At 38.8% G+C, this 26605-nt stretch overlaps 2 protein-coding genes across 2 annotated transcripts in view; one reads left to right on the top strand and one right to left on the bottom strand.

Annotated features, from left to right (window-relative positions):
• Positions 1 to 1026: 1026 nt before the first annotated feature.
• LOC134672882 (uncharacterized) lies at positions 1027 to 9630 on the bottom strand. The gene is made up of 8 exons (XM_063530830.1): positions 9547 to 9630; positions 7873 to 7947; positions 5368 to 5583; positions 4819 to 4944; positions 3210 to 3354; positions 2387 to 2540; positions 1584 to 1659; positions 1027 to 1277 (listed from the first exon to the last, which is right to left on the bottom strand). Exons 1-8 carry the CDS (start codon positions 9552 to 9554, stop codon positions 1070 to 1072), a joined length of 1008 nt encoding a protein of 335 aa, XP_063386900.1. The 5' UTR covers positions 9555 to 9630; the 3' UTR covers positions 1027 to 1069.
• Positions 9631 to 12044: 2414 nt separating this feature from the next.
• The window catches only part of LOC134672422 (uncharacterized), a 158759-nt gene continuing 144198 nt past the window's right edge, over positions 12045 to 26605 (top strand). Inside the window, exon 1 of the mRNA XM_063530307.1 lies at positions 12045 to 12646. Coding sequence (XP_063386377.1) covers positions 12392 to 12646 — 255 coding nt within the window. The 5' untranslated portion in view covers positions 12045 to 12391. The remainder of the gene's footprint in view (positions 12647 to 26605) is intronic.

Here is a 26605-nt window from a genome sequence, read left to right as displayed (position 1 = left end):
TTTTTTTTCCTTTATTAGGAGCATTGGCAACACAGCCATCAGCTCAAACAAAAATACATTACAAACTAGAATTTAGCCACATATGCACACATGCCATAGATATAATATTCCTAAAGACGGAGTATGGATGGAGTCTAAGCACTGCTCCAGTGCTGCCACTTTTTACTTTCTATTCTTTTTTGCCAAGCTTTGCTTTAAAATGTAATAAGCCTCCTCCACACTCGTGCGCGGATCGCGGCGCGAAGCCGCGAACGCGAGTGTGGCGTCAATTTTCGCAGACAGCGAAATCGACTCCACACTCGCGTTCCCGGCTTCGCCCGCGATTCACGCGCATAGTCTGGAGGGGGCTATAGAAATAGAATAGAATAGAATTCTAATGTCCCCTTCGAGCAACACCGGCTTCCGACATGTCGGAAAATGTCCCTTTGGTAAATTTCTGTAATATTCCAGAGTTAGTCTGGTGGAGTTTTCCGTAATATTTCCTATTGTGAAAACTGTAGGAATGGAAAAAATTATGGGACTTGAAAATTTTGTACCAATTGCACCATTCACTAACCCGGGGTTAACCGGTTAAACCTGTAGTTACCATGGTTACCAGTATAATTTGACACTTGGTTAACAGTTAAACCGGTTAATCCCGGGTTAGTGAGACAGTGCAAGTGGCACTACCCGAAACACGACAATCGAAAGTTCGGTTTCTGCCTCTCTATCACTCTTGCTTATTCCATCGATAGAGAGGCAGATAACGAAATTACAATTTTCTCGTTTCGCGATAGGCCACCTGTAAACAGACCATGCATCAATGTCATAGTAAAAAAAAAAACTTGTCAAAGAACTGTTTAAAGCCTTCTCCACACTCGTGCGCGAATCGCGGGCGAAGCCCGCGATTCACGCGCATAGTCTGGAGGGGGCTTGGTTTACTAGAGCGACTTTGAGCGACTAGAGGAGCTAGTGCTGCACTCTGGCGGCAGAACATTGCAGTAATATTTGAATTAAAACATCTATTAATGTTTATCCCTGATGATGTTAATTGTTATCTGTTCAATTTATAACGGTTAAATATTTATATCTAGGTTAATAAAAAATTGTTGACGCGCATGTTTAAATCTTTTTGCTCGTTTGGCGCTGTGCCGCAGGGCGGCGCCTCTGGCGACGGTAGTTGCGGCTTGGGCATGCGAATACGTCGCGCGCGGATCAACTGCCAGGTGGCGCTGCGGCTGCGTAGTCCGGGAGAGACGGGGTTCTCTTCCACGTCCATGGGGACTGGCCGGAGAGTCCTGGAAAGTAAATGTTTTTCGTATCTTTAGAGTGGAATCACATCTGTCAGCATGGAGCCGCATTTTATATATGACTAATTGCTCGTTAGTATGAAGACGCGTACGCAAGCTTTCAGCTTTCCGATGCGTATGCATCTTCATACTAACGAGCAATTTCTCATATATAAAATGCGGCTCGATACTGACAGATGTGATTCCACCCTTAGACTACCTACTAAAGAATATGCGAGTTGTACGTACCTACAGGGAACTGTAAAAGTGCATACCCACTTTATTATATGAATTAATATATATGTAGGTACTTACTTATCTCTCGCTGCCGATCTTAAGCGTGCTGGTGCTATTACAGAAGGCATGTCTTGTAAAAGGTTTCTTTTTAAGCCTGTAACATTGCATTTGTTACATGAACATTATTCTAAATATATATTGTTGACCAAGCGAAACCGAAGGTCTCCGTTTCAGCTTGGGCAAAAATTATTTCGTGTGTCCGGATGTACTCCTCTACCTACAGCCTACTGGCAGACGTGGCTCACTCCGCGATTTCGTCGCTTTGCTACAGGTAGCTAAAAGTACATCCGTTCCGCCCCAATTTTGGGGAAAGCCATATTAATATTAGCCGCGCGTGGCGCTGTCGCCAGTCGCCACCTAGCGGCCATATCTGTGCTGATCGTAACAGACAGTCGTTTTGTTAGAGAGTGAGTCTTCTGTACCTAGTACTATTATTTATTCTGTGCTACTGGTCGCATTTCTCAACCGATTCTCGTGAAACCGATGAGTGTTCGACAATTACATAGGTAGCATTTTTTGTCGATATATTTTTAGAATTTTTTAAATATAGCGGTGCTATAGGTTCGCGAGGTCCATTGTTGACGTAGCTCACAGAGCCAGTACTTTATTATTATACCTACTGAAAAGTTTTTATTGTATTGTATTAATATTTTAGATCTCGGCGTATTCTGATAATTTTGAACGTACCTACTGTTGATATTTAGTTTGATTCAGATTATACTCCAATTTTTCTAGTGATCGCTATTAGATCGACCAAGTGACGTACAGCTTCAATTTACAAAAATATTCTCTCTATCTCCAAAACTATTTTCTAATCTAACCTGAGTTTTTAATTTTGTTTACAAAGCTGCGGTCCTTCCATTTTTGCGAGCAGACTGGGCACACGGATCGGCGTATGGACCATCTGGGAATCTCATTACATTTCGACAAGGATTCCTTCTGCTGGAACGCTGGAATTCCGAGCGGTAACTTTGTCTGTAAAAGTACAAGGGGAAATAGAATCTGGTTAAGTACTATTAAATACGGGTACCCCTATGGTATATTTACTTTGATGAGTTTCCGATACTAACTACTAAGATAATGAAAGAGGGATCGCTATGGTATGTGATCAGTGATCACAATTAAACTCGAAGTACTTACGTCAGTTACTCCGTAGATATGGCGTGTGCAAACTATGCCGAAATATCGGGAACTCATCAAAACAGATATATATTGAACAGTAACTATTTATAGTGTAAATCAGCGGTCGGCAACCCGCGGCCCGCGGGCCGCATGCGGCCCGCCGACCTCTCGCATGCGGCCCGCCGACCTCTCGCTTTCGGCCCGCGAGCCTCCCTGGCTATTTTGTATGTAATATTGACGAACGACAAAGTCTGCTAAAGTCACAAATATTACCAAAGTGCGGCCCGCGTCATCTTCGTTAACTACTATGTGGCCCTTGGCTGCTAAAAGGTTGCCGACCGCTGGTGTAAATGACCATGTTAATTGGAAGTTGAAGGTAATTGAGGATAGGTGGAAGCTATGTCAGATGTCGTCTCGTGGAGATGCGAGGAAATCGCGAGCATAACACGATTGCACTCGCTCAGGGGTTGGCCTGTGTACTACACACAGTCCACAGTGTAGTATTAAACCACATAAACGAACCGGTGGGGTGTCGCTTATGTTATAGGCCAGTATCGAGGGTATGTCCATGTCGCGTTTCGTCGAGATGCGAGAGAATCGAGAGCGGGACACGCTCCGCTCAGTGAAGCGGTGGCTCATCCCGTGCATACAGGGCTCAATGGACAAGCTGCAAGCAGAGAAAGTAGCTATTATGTGGTAAAATGCATTGGTTAGATTGAAAGATTAACACATTATCAATATAACCAATTAGAAGGAAAAATCACTCCTTTCGAAAACCTTATACCTGATCGTACGTGCCAACTATACCTACAAGATTATACCTCTAAACATAGGTATGTAAGTACCTAATAATCATCTAAATTCTATTATTGTACTGAGAATAACAATCCAAACTGCTACATGCTAAAGTTGCCTACAATCAAGCTGTTACATGGTAAGTACCTACCTAAGTACTTAAACAATCTGCAAATATCTATTTTTAAAATAGCTATTAGAAGACTCCGTCAGCGTGCTATTACTACCGAAACACTGTAACTATCTATCAAATAGCTACAAAATAGCCTCCGAGCACATTCGAGAATAATTGTTAGGTCTAATTACACATCAAAGTAACACCGAGCTAACATAATAACTGCCACAAGTGCTAGCCTTATCTAATAAAACTGTGAGAAAGTTTTAGCTAATAGACGTAATTGTATCGAGAGAGAAAGTCGAGAAAATGTGCATTTTTTACTAATGCGTCTTTGTCAACATGACTTTTTATTATGCTATTGTGGCAGTAGTTAATTTTGTTTCACGGTTTGGTTAGCAAATGTAAATCACATCACATAGCATTACTACTTTAAAAAAATCTCGTATCTCTGCTACTCAAAGTTGAAAGGCAGTAAGTCTGTATGCATCCGATACACACACAGATACCACTTTTTTCTTTTGATTAACAGAACAAGATACGAGTTTTTTTCAAAGTAGTGCCAATATGTACCATCAAGTGGGTATTGTCGAATTAAATTCCCATGAGTTATCAAGGCAATGACTGCTATGAAATTATGAATTTGATGAAATTATTTTGTGTGCGCTTGGGTAGACCTGTATTTTCTTGACGGCGCCTCCTGTGGCCTATTTTATAAAGCTTCAAATTTCAATTTACAAGAGGAAGTCTCTTGCTAACACTATGCGTTAGAACGAGACTTCCGCTTGTAAATTGTAACTTGTAGCTTTATAAAATAGGCCACTGGGTTACTTTTTAGAACCACCCGACACTTAGCGTCTTTTTAACGTCGCGCGTAGCTGCACAGTTGCGCCAATAACAGCCATAGAGTTGACCAGACGCCGACGCTCGAAAGACGCCAGTGTGGGATGCCTTAAACCAGGGGTATCCAAACTTTTTTTCCTGAGGGCCATATTGCGCCTCAGAATTTTCGCGCGGGCCACCATCGGCGCCCAAGGCCTCCCCCATTGGGTGTATCTGGATGCTGCTGTTAGGGCTGAACACCTGGAGCCTGGCTCCCGCGGGCCGGATTGGACCGCTGTTGGCGGGCCGGAATGGCCCGCGGGCCGGGGTTTGGAGAGCCCTGGCTTAAACCATTAGGTATATTAAGGTCTAGTTGAATATGTTGCCGTTACTACGTACTCTTCAGAAGCGTCGTCGCCGGGAAGCTCCAGCGGCTGGTCCTGCGCCTCCTGCAGCTCGCGATTGCGCTCGCGCACCATATCCAGCAACAACGTGTCGTGTTGTCCCAGACTACTCGTTCTGTGATGGCATTATTTAAATCGTAATCAACGTATGAATTTTGGAAAAAATCTTGGAATTAGGGAATATGTATTAGGCAAAGCTCTGCTTATTAGGTGGCACCTTTGTGGCACATACAGTAAACAAACCACATTGACACATCACACGCCACGCCAATCACATGGCCTACCGCGAAACAAGAAAATCGAAATTTCGTTATCTAATCTCTCTATCACTCTTGCATATTCGAGCGATAAAGAGGCAGGGCTATAACCGCGAAAATCGAAGTTCGCAAATTGCGGGCATCTTTCTCTGCATGTCACTCGTATTACGCCTGCATTGGAGTAACAAAGAAAAATCCCCGCAATTTGCGAATTTCGGTTTTCGCGGTAGCCCCTCAGATAACTAAATTTCTCTCATGGTTGGTTAAGAAGAGATGTACAAGCTTACGTGGTATTAGGCGAGCAGCAGCTGGGGTACATCTCGCTCTGCTGCGACAGTATGGTTTGGATTTGGATCCCGTTGCTGGAGTTGACTGAGCTGACGTCAAGCTCGGTCGGGCTGGAGGTACTCGGCCGACTGCTGCGAAGCTTCATCAGCAGATCGTTGTACGGGGTGTCGTTCTCCATAAATGAAATGCAACGCCGGTGGTCTTCCTCTTTCGGGCTAGGAAAAAAATGGGAAAGAATAATATAGTAGATATAGATAAAGCAAATTTTGTCAGTAGAATAAGGCGCGAAATTCAAATTTTATATGAGACAATATCCCTTCGCGCCTACATTTTTTTAAATTACTATTAATTAGTATTTTTCTACTGACAAGATCTGCCTGACCAGTAACTGGCCACCCCAAACCATAAATGAATTCACTTAAAATATAATTCATTTTAGTACTTATAAGGTGGCCAGTTATGGAATGCTGGCCTGTTATTGAAACCTTATACTAAAATTAATTCTGTTTATAAGTGAATACCTATACCTAATTCATTTTTAGTTTATGGCGGCCAGTTCCTAAAAGTGGCCCGTTACTGGCGTATTACTCTACTTTGATATCAGAAATAGTAGGAGAATTTTATGCACAATTTTAAGTTTTAAGGTCGATGTTGAATTGTTGATGTTATAAAATAACTCAAGTATCTTGTTCTTGATTTCGCTATGATTCACCGTATTGTAAAAAGCGTACTTTCATGGTCACCGAAAAAAAACACATCAGGAACCTGTAACATTGATATCACTTTCACTTGAGTAGGTACGATTGATCCGAGTTTATGATGATTTTGCAAAGGGCTGTCCGTAAATTACGTCATCGATTTTTGACGATTTTTGACCCCCCCCCCCCTATAATCATCCAAAAATCATGCTTCATATGACCCCATTTCCTCCTACTTCATGCTACCGTCATCCGATGCCCAGACCCCCCCCCCTAAATTGATATGACGTAATTTATGAATAGCCCCAAACGTGGTCGTCCTTGCTAAGCTTACAAACATAACCTGCTGCTCACACACAATAATATAACAGGCTCTAAGAATTACTGGCTTATACCTTTAACCGCGATCTTTATCTCTTTCAATCTGTCATATGTTTTGTTACCTATATAACATTCAAAGTTATTGGCAACAATCGCCTATTGTTAAAGCGCAACAACATTACTCATGACATGACAACTTATATATTTGCAACTTTTCTCTACATTATGAATTTATGACAGTAGTTTTGATTTTGTAGGTTACAAACTGTTCGTAAAACGATTTGTAGCTTCTATAGGTCAGGGAGATTCGCAAGAAGAACGTGTTTACGACGAATTTTTTTTTTATTTAATTAAGAAATCTTACAGCTATCATAACAGTTTCCCAATGCGATAGTGTAGGCAGGCTATTATTAGGTATATACTATAAGTACTATAACTAAGCTAAGAATAACACATATTTTATTATTTTACCACCAGACCGTAGAAAATTTAAGGGTATTGTCTGCGAAGTTTTACGGCCATCGACTGTTTAAAAGGATCGTGGCTCTGTTTGCTACTTTTTCTTCTCCGTGAGTCACGCCAACAGTGACTCAAGCGAGTCAAGCGCAACGCAATATTAGAACTTAGGTACCTATAAACATTAAACGCGGTTAGATAAGTGCAAACAGCCTGCGCCCAAAAGGCCTTGAATCTCGTCACGATACGACGCTTCTAATAACTGATTATTACGCTACCGGATGATGGAATCGACGAGTAAGGTGACACAGATGGTTGTTATGTGTAATGACATGTAAAATTATATCAAGAATGAAAGGCATGCGAAAGTCAGGTGGCCCGGGTGGCTTCTTAAACGTAACGCGGTAAGCGTGAAAGTAATGGCCATGCTGCAGTGCAATGCAATATCCTTCTATAGGTAACGGAATGGTGCTGCTAATATCAGGGATAACAAAAAAGCAATAAAGAGTACTGATTTCCTTGCAATGCTGCGGTTCTCTGAAATGAAGTAGGTAAGTAGTAGGTGACGTAATTTTTAGTCTTATTAATGTGAAACGTCATTTATGTGCCCCTTAAAAAGTACCACCAATGAACGCGTGTCAAAAAGTTTCGTAGCGAAAATATGTCAAGTCGAAGGGAATCAACTTCGGGACGCGCACCGCCATCGCCACTGATACGGTGGGTACGTATCATAGACGTAAACCTGACCGAGACGATCCGAAATCATGTGCTCCACGTAGGTGGTCACGACCCTCAACACTGAGGAGAACCTAACATGGAGGAGGAATAAGGTGAAAAATGTACCTGTCTACACATATGAAGGTATATTTGACGTCGACAGTACATAGCAGATAGAGATATTATATATTAGGTACAATTCCATTTGAATTCAAACCGCACGTTCGGACCACACTACACTACACTTTTTTATCAAAACTCTAGCAGTCTTTACTCCTTACTCATCTCTTATAGTCTAGACAGGCAACTTACATGGTGAGGCGGCGGGAGTACAGTTGGGAGTATCGTGATTTCCACTCGCCGCTTTTCCGCCATGTCGACTCGTTTCTGAAATAAAGTACGGTATTTAATAAATAAGCTGACGGTATCCCTATCCGCAATTGATTACCTACTATAGGTAAGTACGTTGACTAAATACTTTTATTCGTGACTTAAAATGTATTCAATAAATAAATATATAAGACAGATCTTACACAAATCGACCTAGTCCCACAGTAAGTTCAATAAGCCTATACGACGTTATATATCTATACCTACATGAATGTAACTGTTAGGTATAACAGGCGGCGTAGCACGGTCGCGTTTTTATCCCTTGTCACCACTGTCACGTTCTAACAAGTATGTTAGTGCGAAAGGGACGCGCATAGTGATAGTCGATAAAAATGGAACCGTGCTGCGCCCGCAGAATGGTCTAAGTTCAATTCTCCCATCAGGGCAAGTCTCCCGAACCCCATCTACATATTGTCATGTATTAACACTCTCGTTGTTCTTCCTTGAGAAAACTAAATATATTAAGTAAATAATACGATCGTTTGCTTGGTAAAACCAAATAGGTTAAAGCTTAACAAGTTGGCGCATACCTGAAGGTCATATGCCTTATACTAACAATAAGATAATACATACGTGGGACGAATATTTAACAATTATTGTTGTTAGTCTTTTGCAGTAGGTGTACTTTGAAACTTACAATAATCTTTAGAGTAGGTATAGGTATAAGTAATTGGAAATTCGTTTGGTTACAAATTGATTTTTCAACTACCTAATTTTAATTTTCAAGCACTTTCATTCAGATTAATTAACTAATTAGTGTTAATAATGTTACTTACTTAACTAATTAGTGTTAGTAATGTTTTTATATTTTACTTTTATATTCATATTATAATTAACCTAACTTAAGAAGAAAAATAAATAAAGAAAATAAAATATACTTAATTATGCTTTGCGTGACCACTTGCGAAATAGATTATATTTATATTATAACTATAATAATTATAAACGCTGATGTATACGCTGATGTACTAATGCAATGTATCGTAATGTGTTACAACATTCCTGTAACTATTTATAAATTCCTGTACACTCAACGTTCAACCAAGTGCGAATTACTTTCTTTAGGTGCTTTACTTTTTATAAATATTACGTTCCTATTATATATACCACTATAACGCGATGTTATCACTGAATTCATTATTAATTTATTTTGCAGCTACTACTACTACTAGGCTTCATTATCTTTTAGTAAATAATATAAATATTTGTGTCATAGCCCGAAAACAATAATATAATTCTTTTGGTTGGTAGCTGTATGGACTCTGGGGAAATTTTATTACCCCAAGTGCAAATAAATTGTCTTTTTTACTCAATGATGAATGTTAATTTGAGTGCAACAATTAAAGTGACTGGACATAATTCGGATAGTCACGCGATTCCTATATCGAGTAGTACTTAATTAACTAATTTACTTTTTATTTGAAAGTCATTTAGAACATTGGTTAAGTAAACATACAAATGTCTGACTTAGTCTCATACTTTCCACCATGGTCCATGAATACCTTCAAAGGTCTTGAGAAGTAGTCGTACCGTACTGAATCAAATTTTATATGCTTTCGGTTTAACTAAATTTGGATTCAAAATTACCGTACTTACTGTATCATTATGGTTAATGTTAGACAGATTTAATTGCTGTTATATTATACTGCTAGGCTTTTAATAACCCATTATAAAAATTACGATATTACAAATGTGACATCAATGTGAACTTAGGACGGCCGCCCGAGTTTGTTTGGTGCACTGGTTTCGTGTGTCATAGTTGACACATGACAACGACTAATGATTTAAGCTTTTGTAAAATCGTATTACGACTTTTTGGACCTTTAAAGCAGCATATGGGTCGTTTTGAAGCAAAAGGTACTATATACTTTGTCGCTTACCATAAGGACAAAATTTGCTCGTATCTTTATACGAATAACGTGTCAAAGCGTCCTTGTGGCAAGCGGTACCTTTGCTTGAAAATGACACATATACTTATGTCATGCGCAATAATTAATTTACACCATTTTGACAATTTAATCAAAGAGCAACACTTTGATATGATATCTTCGATAGAATAAGTTATAATTGTAAATTTGATTCGTGATATAAATTTCATAAATCTCTACATTTTCACTAACCTTAATATTAATCTACTTATATACATCTAAACATGAATAGATCAAGTTATGGTAAGTTACCAATCCAAATTTCTAAAACAGACCCTTCAAACCTAATAAGTAATGTCCGATAAATTATGCATGTGTTTTGTATATGAAACTGTTTTTCTAGGCGTCAGGTGCCGTGTATCTTATTAGCCCAGTAAAAGTTGACCCGCGGCTTGTGAAATATCTGATTGGCACAGATATCGTAGAAAACTATCGCGTTAGAAGCATGGACCCGATTAAGATTTCTCCATATTGGAGTTTCTTTTCCTTCAATACCATAGATGTAAGTAAATTAAAGGTCATTGTTCAATACATAATTTCTAAGCGGTTATAACAACAGGAATAATGTAGGGAGTCAATGTCGAGTCCGATAGTTATAAATACTCACGGTGAGTATACACATTTTAAGAAGTTGGTATTGATTTCATATTTACATGTTAATTACTTAGGTACTCTCAATTGCCTTACACAACGGTGCGAACCCTACTATGTATAGTACATAGTAACATTTATGAGATTGAAGGCTGGATACACAAAACAGCCTGTAAATCATGTAATTGTAATTAACTCGTAAAGAGGCCCACTGATTAACAGTCCGCCGGTATCGGCCTGTCAGTTAGAACAAAATTTTGACAGTTCCGAACAACTGACAGGCCGATACCGTCCGGCGGACTGTTAATCAGTAGGCCCCTTAAGTCTCAGAACGCTCAAATAAATAAATATCATGTATAGAGAAAACCTCATAGTTATCTGCTAAGTTACGTATAAGTCCATAGATTGTGATTTTTCCATTTGGAGCTAAGAATTACTTTAAGCTATAATCTCTAAAATTATGGAAATATGTAATTCTAGCTAGACCATAGAGTTACATGTTAGAGTAGGTAGAGTCTTCGTAGTGACAGACTATTATTCATCCTAGACATGTTTTCATAACAAAGGTTATTATTAAATCAAACTAAGTATTGTTATCGTGACGTATTTGAACATACACTCCGCGAACTTATGCTCGGAGTCGTATTTAGAGACTTGATTGCCTTGAAAACTATACAGCTGTAACAAGTAAACCTAGCGACCTGAACTGATACGTAATATGCTTTGTACTTAGATCTTAGATAATCATCAACATTCCTAAGCATTTATGGAACAGGGTTTGCGTTACTCAACGCCATTCAATGTAATGGCGTAAAAATCTACCTCTTAGGTTCAATGTTCATTCAATAGGATGTAGAGTGCCTAATTTTCCAGTTCCAACAGCCTTTTTTTACGCCTAGTGTTAAATGCTCGGGCCTACTGGAAACACTGAAAACAATATATTATAGGTTTGACTAACATTGGATTAATACTGTATAATATCATTAATAGAATCTAAATTAAAATCCTATAATATATTAAATAATTTAATTCAGACCATATCAAATGTCAAATATCTCGCAGGAAAAGGCTACTTGGAACCTATTTCTCATTCTTATTAATTTGTAAGCCTATGACCTAGGAACATAATCAAAATTGTAAAGGTAACTAGTAGATGTAAAATGAGTCGCTTAACTTCAAACTCGGGTAAATCCATCTGTCAGATTATGCGATTTTGGTATTAAGAAAACGTAATAGGGTAGATATTTGCTGAGAGGGTCCAATGGATTTACCCGAGTTTGAAGTTAAGCGACACAAATAATCCTTCATACAATGTCGTGCTTTATCCCGTTAAAAGTACCCCGTCCCCGATCCGTGTCTAATGCTCCGATTCAGTCAGACATTTCGTGGGAGCGCTCTGTAGCCTATTGTGTTGAGATTAATCACCGACTATTTGTTTGTGCCGCATCACTAAGAATGTGACAATGCATTTTGTTTTGATAAGTAATTTGATTTTAGCGCACGGCCACCAAGTGACGGCGGGGGCGGCGCCCCGGCCGGCTCGCCGCGAGTCGTCTAGTCGTTCAGACAGCGAAGGCCGGTGAGGACGTCGCTGCACTCGCCCGCACTGTAAGCGATAACGCGCCCTCTTTAATCTCACTTGAGTACAATCGACTCCATTCACGTTTCGGAAGTCGCAGTTGAACGCTAAATGCGAACTCATCGGAGGTCCCGAAACCGGCTCCACGACCGTATGATCTGAGGTTCTGATTTCGGATACAGGACGCAGTGGTTATGTGTAAATAAACAGTGGTAGTGTACCTAGACTCCTAGTGAAACGATGACTGTGTGACAGAAGACTTTCTCGCGAAAGTGTCTAGTGATGTTACAGTTGTTTGAAATGTGAATTGTTGAATTGTTAGCTGGTGTTTTTTGTTAGGGCCATGGCGGGTGCTAACGGTGAGGATGTAGAGGAGGCGCCGGAGCGCAAGCGCGGGCTGAGCGGGTCCATGTCGCTGCGCACGCGCAAGTTGGGCCGGAGGCTCTCGCGCAGTATGTCCATCGTGGCCTTGAAACTGCCGGAGAAGGCGCAGAGCATCACGCGCTCCTCCTCTAAGCTGATGCGTTCAGGCAGTAGAGATAAGAAGAACCGCTCCTTCGAACTCTCTATTATACTTCCTGACAAGACTCAGAAACAGGTAAGCTATTATGAATATTATGATAATACTACCTTTATTTCCTGCTTCTTGTTTATATGATGTTAGATTGAGGCAAGGGCAAGTGAAATCATTATTATCATATGAGTCCTTTAACGCCCACTGCTGAGCATAGGCCTCTCTCCTAGTACGCCACTTATCCCGGTCCTGAGCTAATCTCATCCAGAAGTGTACCGCTATTTTCCGGATGTCGCCACCCAACGAGCCAATGGACAAGCAAACGGGACGGGCAAGTAAAATAATCAGGTGGATGTAACTACTGTAAACACAGTTAAACACCTGTGTGACCGTAATACCTATATTTATTTGCCTATTATTGAGACAACAAAAAAGTACATGTAATTCTGTTGAATTAGGTGGAAGAACAATTGCGCAAGCTGCACAATCATCTCCATTGAGTCTATTGACACTACCTATGGGTACGCCTCCCATTATATTGAATTACGATGAGGCCCCGCTGTGTGGTAGGTAGCAAAAGTTTTCTAACACCACAAAAAAGACTTCAAGTTCTGCAGCTGTTATAACTAGGTAGATTTACGGTTGACATGATTCTAGGATAAGGTCATCGAGATACTGCAAAAACATCAATTAAATCGCAGCTAAAAAATCTAGTTCCTTTATTAATAAAGAAGCGTCTAAAAACGTTGATTGACACAAGCAATAATACGATTTTGGCAGTCACAAATTGCCGGAGTTATACACAGTACCTACCTAAATGTTAATAACGCAGTGGAATCGGCTGGAAAGTATTTAGCTGAACGTGGCTAAACATAATATGGGCTGGTGATTATCGGTAATAGCCGTTTCTGACTCATGAAATGATTTCGAAAACGGTTGATGGTATCTTTTTAAGGCCGTTGTTGTAACCTTTACCGTACTTATATTATGCAGCCAATCAAGACTTATTCTATAGACGGGTAATTATTGGAATAAGTAGGTAACTTAATGTTCTTTCCTCTCGAAAGGACTCTCGTTTCAGTCGAAAGGTACCACTTACTAATTAAGGTGCTAGTAGCATAAAGCTGCAAGTAGACTTGATTGACAGACGAGTTTTACACATATATAGGTACGTGTACCTGGTACACCTTGTGTCTGTGTGCATTTAATGTGTGGTATATTAGCTCATTGCAATTCCGATCCTTGGGTGTTTCGCCACTGTACCACCGTACGTCGCCCACACTGCGGATTTCTCCATTGATAATATAATAATGAGTTGCAATTGGTTTCGTGTTCGAATCCGTCGTCAGGCATTGTTTGCGTTTGTCATTGAACCGGGGAATTGTGCCTTTTTTATAGCGCTGTTCGCTACCGGCGTATTGTTGTTATTCTAACCGCACAGGTTTTACAAGCTTTTAATTTAGATCGTTGCGAGTAAACCTCGATGTTGTGGCACATGTCCACAATCCACATGTGTCTTTCCGCGTGACCTAAATGAAATGAAATCTCGCGGTTTTGCGGTCGCCGCTCGTGTCGTCACGAAAGATCATGGTAACTAATTAAAATTTACTTTTTACCGCCTCCGAAACATTTCCTCGTCAAAGGACGGTATCAGTTCCGGTAAACGAATTAATTACAGTCGGTTAACACGAGCTAATTACCTGAAACTACCGGAACAATACTTAAATGCTTTCCTAGCGTAAATAATACAAGGCTACGATCGTGAATCTAAATGTTACGAATACCTTCAACAAAGTTGCTTATTAATGTTCTTATTTGAATATACAACAAAGACGATTACTTATTATGTTTTTCTCTAAGTTATTTATTGGCAGTTCGCTCGACTCATTTGTTAAGAGTGTTCATGTACAGTCGCCATCAGATATAACGGAGCGGCCAAGGTGCTCACAAATATCTGACTACGCTCTATTGTCAAGTCGCTAGAATGCATGTGGAGATATTTTGACCACCTCGTCCACTCCGATATATTTGATGGCGACTGTACTTAGAAGAACGTGTACCTATCTTAAAGACCTTCACCTGGTTAAGGCTCTAACTGCCTTATGTTCGACTATTTATTGATTGCCAACAGAGATGCATGGGCTGAAACATTCGTCATACATGGACAATACAAAAATACAGTTGTCTTTGTTGAATGAATGTGGCGCACTGCGCGAAACATATATGTGACATAACGGTTGAGCCCAACTTTCTCAATTAGATCCCGCACGGTAAATACTGAATAATAATATAATATATAATATAAATTACAGTTCTGCTCTTTTCATGATGAGCAACAATGTCTGTAACAACCTAATATATAAATTAACAAGTATATATTATAATATACTAATATTCAATTATTTAAATATGAAAAAGGCATTTTGCTTAATGGGTCATATATGGAGAATAAGTAGGTCATTCAGGCACAGAAATAGCTTAAGTAGATAAATATATAAAAAATCGTTTTCACCAAAAGTGGGTAGCTTAGGTTAACTTCTCTAGTTATGAATGTATGTTGTCATACATATTTTAATTATCTTGTACCTACTAATAACAAAATTATCCGATTGCACGAATGATTAGAAGTTGCCCAAGCGTCAGTCTTCGTAACTCTATCTATAATGTAATATTACACTATAAGCGATAAATATAAGGTTCTCTATTTTTTTTAACCCTTACAAGAAAGAAAGGTTGGTTATAGAGTGAATGTTTGTATATTAAGCTATTTGGCATTCTTTGCAGCACAAGCGAGGCAAGCGACACATCGGATTTTGTTTGACATGTGAGGCGTAGGTAGTTGGATATTTGTACAGTTGAAAAAGTGGCATAATACTTATGTACTCAATAAACTTTTTTTCACATCTCTTTTAACTTACCCACTTGTTTCTTTAACTGTAAGTTAAGATACATAAATTATTCAGTTTAATATGTTTATCAGAATAACGTAGGCGTATAAAACGCCATACCAAATCAAGCGTCGCGGTTCAATGTTTCGAAGCGATTCAATAAGCAATTGCCACCAACGTGCTATTTACGAGTTAAAGGCTAATGAGGAAGACGCCCACGCACTACAGCTAATGCAACGATGCAGACTGAGATCCAGGAAACGACGTCTATAAAGACACTATATATACAGCTCTGGACTCAATAAATGAAACTGATATGAGTAATCAGGTCAACAGAGCAGAAGAAATAGATAAACAGAATGCGAATGGTGGATGGAATCGGCCAAGAGTACGTTGACCCAAAGCTCTGAGCTATCTTACATTACAACATACTGCATAATGCGATTGGCAGGGAAAGTAATTCCCACTATCTACACGCGTAGGAGAAGTACGATTCTTTAAACTTTAAACAATTAGAATATTTTATACTACACACATTAACTCAATAAAAAAAATACTATATGTATTCTGATTTGCAGTGATTTGCAATTTACAAGCGACCCGCCCCGACTTCGCATGGGTTACCCAAAACCTTAATAAATAGGTATACACTTAAACCTTCCTCAAGAATTACACTATTGATAGGTGAAAACCGCATGAAAATCCGTTCCGTAGTTTTCGAGTTCATTGCGAACATACATACACACAAACAGGCAGATGCTGCAGGGAACTTTGTTTTTTATGGTGTAGTGATAAAAGAACCAAATGAACAAGCTCCTGATCATGTTTAATATCAAATGCTACATTTACGAGAGTGTGATAGTAAAACTTTAAAGCTCATTATACTTATCTGTATACGTTATTTAATCCAATCTTACGAGAGAGATCTAATATAAGCACCATGAAAGAAAGTAAAGACCGCTAATGGCACTTGTCTTGGCAATTTCCATTTAGTGCGTAAATGGGTACTTAGGCGGGTATTAACCATAATATACACTATCCAGGTATGTTTTAATGAGATTCCTCATTAGTATTGTGTAAAATTCTACAACCACGAGATTTTTAAACCTAGGAATGTTGACTACATACCTACATGACACTCGTAACCTGGATCAACTTTGTCAACCAGAGTCAACTTTGAGATCGCGTCAATCAAATTTATTAAGATTAGGTTTTTAAAATTAATTGAACTTTTATTTTCTGCAGTCATTTGACTCTATCTAATTCTGTATGTATATGATTGTGTAGTAAGCTTCATTATCACAACTAACCGTTGCGAAGCTAATGTGTTATGAAACTAATAAAATTTAAATAATATCACAAATAATCCCCAACCAATGATATTACGGAAACGCTAGAGATAATTTTGTTGTGTGCGATTACGAGTAGATACATTTTTAAATCGCTATTTTTATCTGTAATACATGAATAAAACGCAGTAATTATTAATCACCATCAAACTATTAAATACGAATACGAAACACAACATTTACGCCGAATAAAAACATTGTACTCGTATGTTTAGTAAAAACAAACACGTTTGCAAAATGGGCAACTAATATAATTACCTCATATATAGGTATGTACCATCGCCCACACTGTTAGCTATACATCGCTGGACCGTATGCCTTTTGTAATAAGGCCCACCGATGTACAGTCAGGAGTGTTGCTGTTTGTACACGACTATAGCATACATCACAAAAATGGCAAGCCTTTTTAATTCGTCTAAGTCCGTAAGTGAAAGTGATGTCGCAAGCGACAAATTGTATAAGGTAGTCGTTGTAGCGTGTGCGCGTGCGACTTGTACCGAACACTCAATTAGGGGCATGCGCGAAGGTGGCTCTAAGTATTACCGGTACGGAATATCAAAGTATATCGGTAATGTTATCGCGTATCGGTAGGATTGATCACTATCTCTCATGTCATGTATGAAACGAAGGCGCCCAATATAGGCAATAATTATACAGGTTCAGATTATTATTTCAGTCTGGTTTGCAATGCTGCTTTTGTAATTTATATCTGACAGCTGGTTGATAGAATCTGGCTGACGAAAAAGACTCTTTTAGTCGAGCACACCGCAACAGATACTCGTACAATTTACCAACATTTTGTAATAAAATGCTGCTGCTTTGGAATCTTATTAAACTGTATCATTTTTAGGGTTCCGTACCCAAAGGGTAAAACGGGACTCTATTACTAAGACTTCGCTGTCCGTCCGTCCGTCCGTCTGTCCGTCTGTCTGTCACCAGGCTGTATCTCACGAACCGTGATAGCTAGACAGTTGAAATTTTCACAGATGATGTATTTCTGTTGCCGCTATAACAACAAATACTAAAAACAGAATAAAATAAAGATTTAAGTGGGGCTCCCATACAGCAAACGTGATTTTTGATCAAAGTTAAGCAACGTCGGGCGTGGTCAGTTCTTGGATGGGTGACCCTGACCGTTTTCTTTTTGCATTTTTTCCGTTTTTTTTTTGCTTTATGGTACGGAACCCTTCGTGTGCGAGTCCGACTCGCACTTGCCCGGTTTTTTCGCATCGTTTAAAACTTAACATACCTAATCTAAAAGACGCCAATCCTTTTTTGTAAGAAAGGAGTATTTGTGACGTCCCACGAGTAAAGGTACTCGTACCTTATGGCGGATGGCGCTTACGCTATTATTAACGCCGCTCCAATATTATTGCGGCGCTATTGCGACGTAAGGGCCAGCCGCCATAAGGTACCTTTTGCCGTGGAACGTCACATTTAATAGGGAAATGTCCATAATTTGTGAAGATAACTAGATATGAATAAGCAATAAACTTAATATATCTAGATAGAATTAGTATGAAAAAGTTATTTGAAGAATTAGGGAGCTACCTACATTGTAATCTGAGTTATCTGAGCTTAGATGAAAGATATTCTTTCACGACTTTTCTAATACCGATACAAGCAGGTCTATAGGTTTCTACTCTTGACATTGCCCGGGCAAAATAAATAGTATTTTAAACGGTTTTTTTTCATCTAGTTAGGGCCACTTGCACCATCCCACTAACCTGGGGTTAACCGGTTAAACCGTTAAACAAGTGTCAAAATGTATTGGTAACCATGGTAACTCCAGGTTTAACCGGTTAACCCCGGGTTAGTGGGATGGTGCAAGTGGCCCTTATGAGTTATGAGTTTCAAAATATTGGCACGCGTGCTCCATCACGTTAATCTTCGGTGCCAAACTATTCGAAACGATTGATTCGTTTGGTCGTTCCAATCCGAATGGCATTCCATGAATTTCATGTTGAGAGGACGAAAGATTTACGTAGGAGCTTAAGATGTGACATTTTGTAGACTTTATTACAATGTAATATGGGCGACTAATGCTTACTCCTTTAAATCTAGTTATAGTAGGAATGTAGAGTGGGAATATGAGTAGAATGGACTACTTTTAGAGTTACTACCTACTGTTTGTAAACACAGCCGTCATTGATATTGGAGAGATGCCATTTCGTTTCATCATTGTGCTGTTATCAAACACCGTATAAGTATTATGTTCGTTAATATTTATCGACAGAATACTAACCTTTAATTTTTAATGCTGACCATTAAGGTTTTCCAATTACTTACCGATAAAGATGGTAAATTAGGAAAGTATTAGCGTTGCACAGACGTCACGATAGAAATAATAAAACGGGTTAAACGTAATATTTTAATTAGGTATTAAAGTTGTACTGGCAACTATATTAAATATACCTACTTTGTAACTGTTTTCACTAATCGTGCGCACCTAGCAATTCCTTATTTATAATGTTGTTTACACCGCTTTAGCTAGAAAGCAATGCAAGTAGCATTGCTAAAAAAACCAAACCGACCAAAAGCAGGCTCTAGCCTATGCGCCTCCGTCGTATTGCGAAGATCACTTTTCTGCAGATACGTATCGGGGGAACCGGTCCCCAGGGTCTACAAATGCGACTGGGTATGTTAGTGTTGCCATGTATGTATATTTATGTACGTTTGGTGAAGTCTCTTGCCTAATAAATGGCAGGGAAATGGAGTTGATAGTCCACGCAGTGCAAGACTGCAAGTGTTATTTATACGTCACAATTTCATAGAAGTGTGACGTTTAAAATAACACTTGAACTGCGTGGGCTATCAAAACCTCTCCAGACTTTTATTGGTCTAACTCTACTAATGATAAAACTCTAGACTTGTTATTGACTTTTTGTTTTATCCATTTGGTAATTTACGTTAAAAATCGAAGCAATTGAAGATTGGGATTGTATTTTTTTGAAAAGTTAGTAATCATAACACCATCATCATCATCATTTTGCTTGCATTTCGTTTGTAGTCTTGTATGTATGTATTTAAATTTACACCAACGAATTCACATGTTAACCTATTAAAGTTGTTGTTCTACTCTAGGAGCATTCCATGAAATTGTCTACCGTTGTCCCGTACAAACGCGAAGTTTCTGAAGATTTAAAGGTATACGAGTTTCCTTTTCTATGATAAATGGTCAAAAATATGCACAGAAAAATAATCACCTGCTTTAAATGCCGAGAAAAAAGTCGCAACACAGGAAGTAAAATGCGTTTGTACGGGACAGCCCGTGGAATGCTCCTCTACTCGAAAAGTCGAAAGGTAATAAATATGTTGTTTAAACATAGTACCTAAAAATAAAAAGTAGTACAGATACATCAGAGTTCTTGGAAGTGATAGAATATTAGACTATCGATTTAATTATTTTTTTCATGACTTTGTACAGACTATATATTTTTTTAAGCGGCATGTGGCAATACAGAAGAAGGCGCGTGCGCTTAGGACGGGCGTCGGTCACTGTGGCCCTATAAGTAACTTCATCTGCTGTTTTTATATGATTTACAGCTGTCGTGTAAAGCGTTGTTTTTATAGGGTACCTACAAAAAAAGCAGGTAACTCATTATTAGTCATTATAGAGCGCGGCTCGTCTAGCAAAAAAACGTTGCTGAGACGGCAAGCTGAAAATAATTTTACTTGTTGTATTTATCACGATAATTATTTATTTTATTTTTTTATTTTTATTTATTTGAAAACATAATATACAGCATTACAGTCGAAACCAAATCACTGTACACATCAAATTACAGAATACATAATGTATTTACACAATTTAGGAAAATCAGATCACAATCAACTTACGTCCATCATCTCACAGTACCGCAGACACACCTGACACACAACCATCCATCGACTTACAAACATATCGCATTCTGGTGCCCATGACAGAAGCGAGTTCAACAGCCTTAGAGCCCGCACAGCTGGTGAGTTTTTAACCGACTTCCATTTCATAGAAGGAGGAGGTTCTGTATTCGGTTGTGGCTATTTTTTTTTTTTCTATGTACGTTCACCGATTACTCCGAGACCCGTAGTCCGATTTGAGTAATTCTTTTTTTGTTTGAAAGGAGCTACCTCCGAGTTGGTCTCATTTTAATTTGGTTCTGTTCTGATGATGGGATCCATGAGGAATTGAGGGACCTCCTCAATTTTTAAAGGCACATGCATGGCGATTTGGGTGTTTACTTAAGCAACTCGAGCATTTTCTTCCGAAAACCACCATTTTGATGAAGTAGACCTGATGATGATGATTGTTTTGATGATAATGATGATGATTTTTTAAATGTAGTATGTTCAGCGATTACTCCGGCACCTGTGATCCGATTTGAGTAATTCTTTTTTTGTTTGGAAGGAGTTGCCTCCGAGGTGTTTCCGTATTATTTTTGGTTCTGGTCTGATGATGGAATCCATGAGGAATTGAGGGAACTCCTCATTTTTAAAGGCACGTGTAAAGTGACTTCGGTGTTTTCTAAAGTAACTTGAGCATTTGCTTCCGAACACCGCCAATTTGATGTAGTGCAAGTGTAGCCTTACCACGAGTTTGACATTGACATATAGTAACGCTAACGTCTTCGTAACTTACTTTTTATGCATCTCGCTCGCACTAATATGCCAGTACGAGCGAGATGCAAAGAAAGTAAGTACACACACGCTAGCGAATAAATCAATGTCACACTCTTTGTAAGCTGGTAAGGCTTCTGATCGGGGGTTAGGGTTAGGAGTTAAGGGGCCGGGGATTAAGGGGTCGGGTAATGGTGGTTGATGGGCTGCTGGTTCAGGGCCGACTGGTACATGAATCAGGGGTTGATGCGCTGAGAGGTAGAGTGATCGGGGGGGGGGGGTTGAGGGATTGGGTCAGTGGCGGGGCGGAGGATGGATTTAGTGAAGTGACAGGAATTATAATTTCCCAGACAGGCCCGAGAAAATTCCTGATTACATATTTATTAAAGTAGGTAAGTACACGAATTTAGTGTTAATCATGATGTTGTTTTTCATTCATGCGTCGCGCTCTTAACAATGCGTTAAAACTAAAAATGGAAAAATAAAAACTTTTTACAAAAAAAAGAAAACCGACTTCAAAAAGGATGAAATAAAATATTATCCTTTTTAAGTCTATGCGTTACTAACTGATATGTTTGAAGTCGGTGCCAAGCCAAGTAGTAATAATACCCGTCAAAAATAATCAGCTTTATGACTATAAATCCCATTAGAACTGTACTAATAACTATTATAAATGTGTAAGTAATTCTGTCTGCCTCTTTGTCGCCTTTTCATGGCTAAACAACTGAACCGCTTTAGGTGAAATTTGGCAAGAAAGTAAATTCCTTGAATTGTTTTATATTTTGAAATGTAGTCCTCTGAATAAGGGACGGGAAATAACTTCAGTCCCAATCCCACGCTTGCGTGCCGACAAACATGGTACGGACTGTGCCAAGAAGGTTTGATCGTGTGTTCTGAGGTGTGTTCTTAGGTACAGTCGACGTCAAATATATGTTTACACTTTTTCACCTTACTCCTTTGTAATAAGACGAAAAGTGTAAACATATTTTTAACGTCGACTGTACCTACAGAAAGTACGTTCATTGTCGTCGTGTAAGGCAATCTAACGTACAGCCTTATCGAATCGCACCAAAATCATGGTATGCTTCAAAAGTTGGCTTGGCACCGACTTCAAACATATCAGTTAGTAACGCATAGACTTAAAAAGGATAATATTTTATTTCATCCTTTTTGAAGTCGGTTTTCTTTTTTTTGTAAAAAGTTTTTATTATGTGCTACAGTGCGTGTAATTGGTACTGCCAAAAGGTTGTGACTTCGCGGTCTAAGGATATTTTTGGGCACAAATGGCACAGCGAGTCTAACAACTCTTCCTATCAGCTCGGGACAGTCTGTATCGCCGCGTAAAATACCGCATGCTGTCACTAGGAGATTGTTATTCCGCCTTACTGCTAAGGAGTTAAAACTAGTGATGTACCGACTATTGATTTGGCCGACTAGCCGACTAGCCGACTAATCGGCACTCGAATGGCCGATTAGTCGGCCGACTAGTCGGCTAGTCGGCCAGATCATTAGTTTCGTATAAGTTCAGGTGAAAAACAATGGTTTTGCTCTTTTGGTTGCGCTATTCATATATTAGCTTGGCTAAAAGGTGTTCTCTATGTACAGGTTCAAAGACCTATCACAAGAATCCTCGTTCAATTTCTGTCTTTCTTTTATTTCGCGATCCTGAGCAGACCGTTAGTAGGTACAACTTGTAGGAAGTATTTCCAAGGCTCTATTTCTCGTACGTAGTCGCTAGTTAAGAACCTATCCCTTGTGGTCAGCGTCTTTACAAGCATCGTGTCATGTTTATAAGTCTCTAAATTTTGCAATAACATTAATATTCCCCATGGCTCCACATAAAAAAAAAAACAAAAACTGAATTATAATAAAATCCTTTAAGTAAAGAACTTGGCCATGAAATTACACGAGAATCAGTTGAGAACGACCTGTAGAGGAAAATTGAAGCCCACCACCATACGATAACGATCAAACGGTCAATTCTATGAACAAAAGTTTTCACACCCTGAATAGGCATTTTGGTAAAATAGATATAAAACATATGGTAAATATTGACTGTTGGTTTCTTTTTTTCTGTTTTTCTTTCACTAATAAAGTGCCGACTAATCGGCCATTTTTGCCGACTAGTCGCCGACTAATCGCCGACTACAAATGTGGCCGGATAGTCGGCTTTCCCGACTAGTCGGCGACTAGTCGGTACATCCCTAGTTAAAACCTAGAGATCCTAATAAATACTTCGTCGGATATAAAAATGGATAATAAGTATACAGCTTTTTATATAAGAACCTAAGGAATGTTTTTTGTACTTTTTCTACGAGGAGGGCGTATGTGCTTTCAGCTGGGTTCCAAACAATACTTGCAGCTTCAAGCTTACTTCTCACAAGAGCCGTGTAGAGCAGTTTGATAGCTCTAGGATCATTAAATTCGCGCGCATTTCTGATAACGAAACCAAGTCGCTTGTAACAGTCGGCAGCTAATCCTTTTATGTGTTCATGAAAGGTAAGAGAGACATCAAAGGTAACACCCAGGTCTTTGACAGTTGTTACGCGGGCTATGACTTCTGATCCAAGTACATACTGTGCAATCAAAGGCTTTGGGGAGCGAGTGAAGGACATCGCACAACATTTGGATACGTTGAATTGCAGTTTATTCGAAATACTCCATTGCAATACCGCATTGATGTCTCTTTGCATCGCATCACAATCCGCCATTTGTTTGACACCATGCATGAGCTTTAAGTCGTCAGCGTACAGAAGGCACGTAGTATTCTGTTTTAAAACTGACTCGATATCATTGATCATGATGCCAAATAGCAGAGGGCCAAGAATAGATCCTTGACTGACTCCGGATTGCGTAGAGTACGTGGAAGAAACAAAACAACCATGTTTTACGAATTGTTGCCTGCCGCGCATGTAACTGGCAAACAATTTTAACAATCGAGGTGAAAAACCTATGGTACACAACTTTCCAAGTAAAATGTCATTATCGACTTGATCAAAGGCTTTCTTGAAGTCAAAATAGAGGACATCAACCTGTGTCCCTCTATCTAAGTGTTCTGAAATTATATTGGAAGCCGTCAAAAGGTTGGTGTCCACTGATCGTTTCGACCTAAAGCCGTGCTGTGCGTCACAAAGGAATGGTTTTAGCTGGGGAGAAATCAATGCCTTCAGGACCGATTCAAACAGCTTCGCTAATGATGATAGTATGGCTATAGGCCGGTAGTTTTCTACACTTGACGTGTCACTAGATTTAGGAATTGGAGTTACTCGAGAGAGCTTCCACCGTTTAGGATACACACCAGTCGCAATCGATAAATTAAAAATGTACAGTATTGGCTGTAGTAAGTGATTTTTACATCCTTTTAGTATATAAGGTGGAATATTATCCGGTCCAACTGAGCTTTGAGCTTTAAGTTTCTTTAAAGCCGTTTCAACGTCGCGGGGTGTAATAAGATTGATATGCACATAGTTTGCGGATTTGTAGCTATCATTATGCATCACGGTGTTATGATCTAACGACTGATATAATGAACACAAACCGAATAATATGATGCGAATGGGTCGATCACCTGTTAAAATAATGCATGCCTTTAATTCGACGTTTGGTCACGGGCTCCATTGCAGGTAATGTTCTCGGATAACCGAAATTCCATGTTTTGACATTTTACTGGGATTTCGGTACCCATACGGGTACGGGACGAAATTGGATACCTTCTGTAAGTAGGTTATTTTCCGGAAACTAACACACTTATACGAAGCGTACCTTTATCAATCAAGACATTATATATCGAATGAGACTTTTTTATGTCCCACTTGCCCTTGTTACAGTTATTACGTCACATTTCTGCGAAACTTGACAGACGATTTTCGGAAATTAAAATTACAAGCAATAAAAGCTGTTGAATTTTTGAGAAGTTTGCTCTGGTTTTATCAAATTACGTAAACAGTGAAAGGGCAGATTGTATTTTAATTGACGTGAGTACTTAATTTCTCATTTCCAAGGGAAACCGTAGTTTGGGCTTATATATTTTGGGCTGTATAGAGACTTATGACCTTTGTGTCATGTAAAGGTATCTATCATGAGAATCCGTGCGTCACAACACAATAACAGACCACCACACTCACGTAACAATGTGAAAGATAACATAACTCGGTTTGTAGGCATGAAAAGATTTTTTTATCATAATTTTTGCACCGCCTTTTAAATGATCCAGTTACAGTCGTTTGTCACTTAGTGTGTCGAGGAATGTATGAAAGCTTTGCTTGGGGGCAAACCGCTGGAGGTCACAGAAAAATATTTTTAGAAATTGTAATCTAATTCGGTATTGTTAAAAAAATAATTTATATTCACCTAGAGTCTATGAAGCTTATTTTAATTCGTAATTTTCTTTTTTAGATTCGTTAGTAGAATACCTAAAATCAGAATTCGAATGAGTATGTTTACTGTAAAGAAAAAGTTTTATTTGTTAGATTAGTGGTAACTTAAATGATACATGTTATATGTCGACATGTTGTCGAGATGAGATCTCCACGTGGTGTGTTTGTTTCGTGAATAGATTGGATCCCGTAATATTAAGTAGCGACGCCGTTGGTGCATTTTGTTCTATATTTAGTTCAGCTTTCGACGAAGACAGCATATTGCGTAACTAATGGATTTATTTATTTTATTAATAACTGTGAACTTATCGGGAGTTTATTCCAGAGTGAGTGAGTGAGGAGTTACTACAAATTTCTTCATAATCCAGCTTTATTTTTTTGTTCTGTATAAGTATTGTAAATTCGTACTTTTCAAAAGTCCTTACTTAGGCACATACCTACCTATCTAACGTGAAACATTTTACTTTCAATGATTTTTCTAACGATTACATTGTACATATGTGAAAACGTACGGTACTTATATGTGTTTAATAGAGGGTAAACAGTCAAGAGTAATTAGATTCTTGAATGAGTATTAAATAATTCAAGTCTTTGAAATGAACTCTGGCTTACGGCTCTTCAAGTCATGAATAATAAGTTATTCTAATTATTCATGGCTCAATGAGCTGTCTAGTCTGCGACATTATTTAGTGAAGATAAAGGTGTGATAATATTGTGTTAGGTAGATAACGGTGTGATATAATTTAGGAAATATTGATAATTGTGCTAATAATTGGTGTGTCTAAATACCTAGATAATGTTTTTGTATTTTTCTTTCATTCGTTTCGTAGTTTT

This window comes from Cydia fagiglandana, chromosome 17, assembly GCF_963556715.1.
Source record: "Cydia fagiglandana chromosome 17, ilCydFagi1.1, whole genome shotgun sequence".
Lineage (NCBI taxonomy): Eukaryota > Metazoa > Arthropoda > Insecta > Lepidoptera > Tortricidae > Cydia > Cydia fagiglandana.
The sequence above is the reverse complement of the archived record's forward strand: the minus strand, read 5'-3'. Positions and strand labels throughout refer to the sequence as shown.

Bases quoted from the DNA above. Each gene is read 5' to 3' on its own strand.
- LOC134672882 (XM_063530830.1), bottom strand. The intron at 4,945-5,367 runs GTAAGCTTGTAC...TAAATAATGCCA, and splicing joins TGCTGCTCGCCTAATACCAC to TCACAGAACGAGTAGTCTGG. The intron at 3,355-4,818 runs GTACGTAGTAAC...CTCTGCTTGCAG, and splicing joins GGCGACGACGCTTCTGAAGA to CTTGTCCATTGAGCCCTGTA.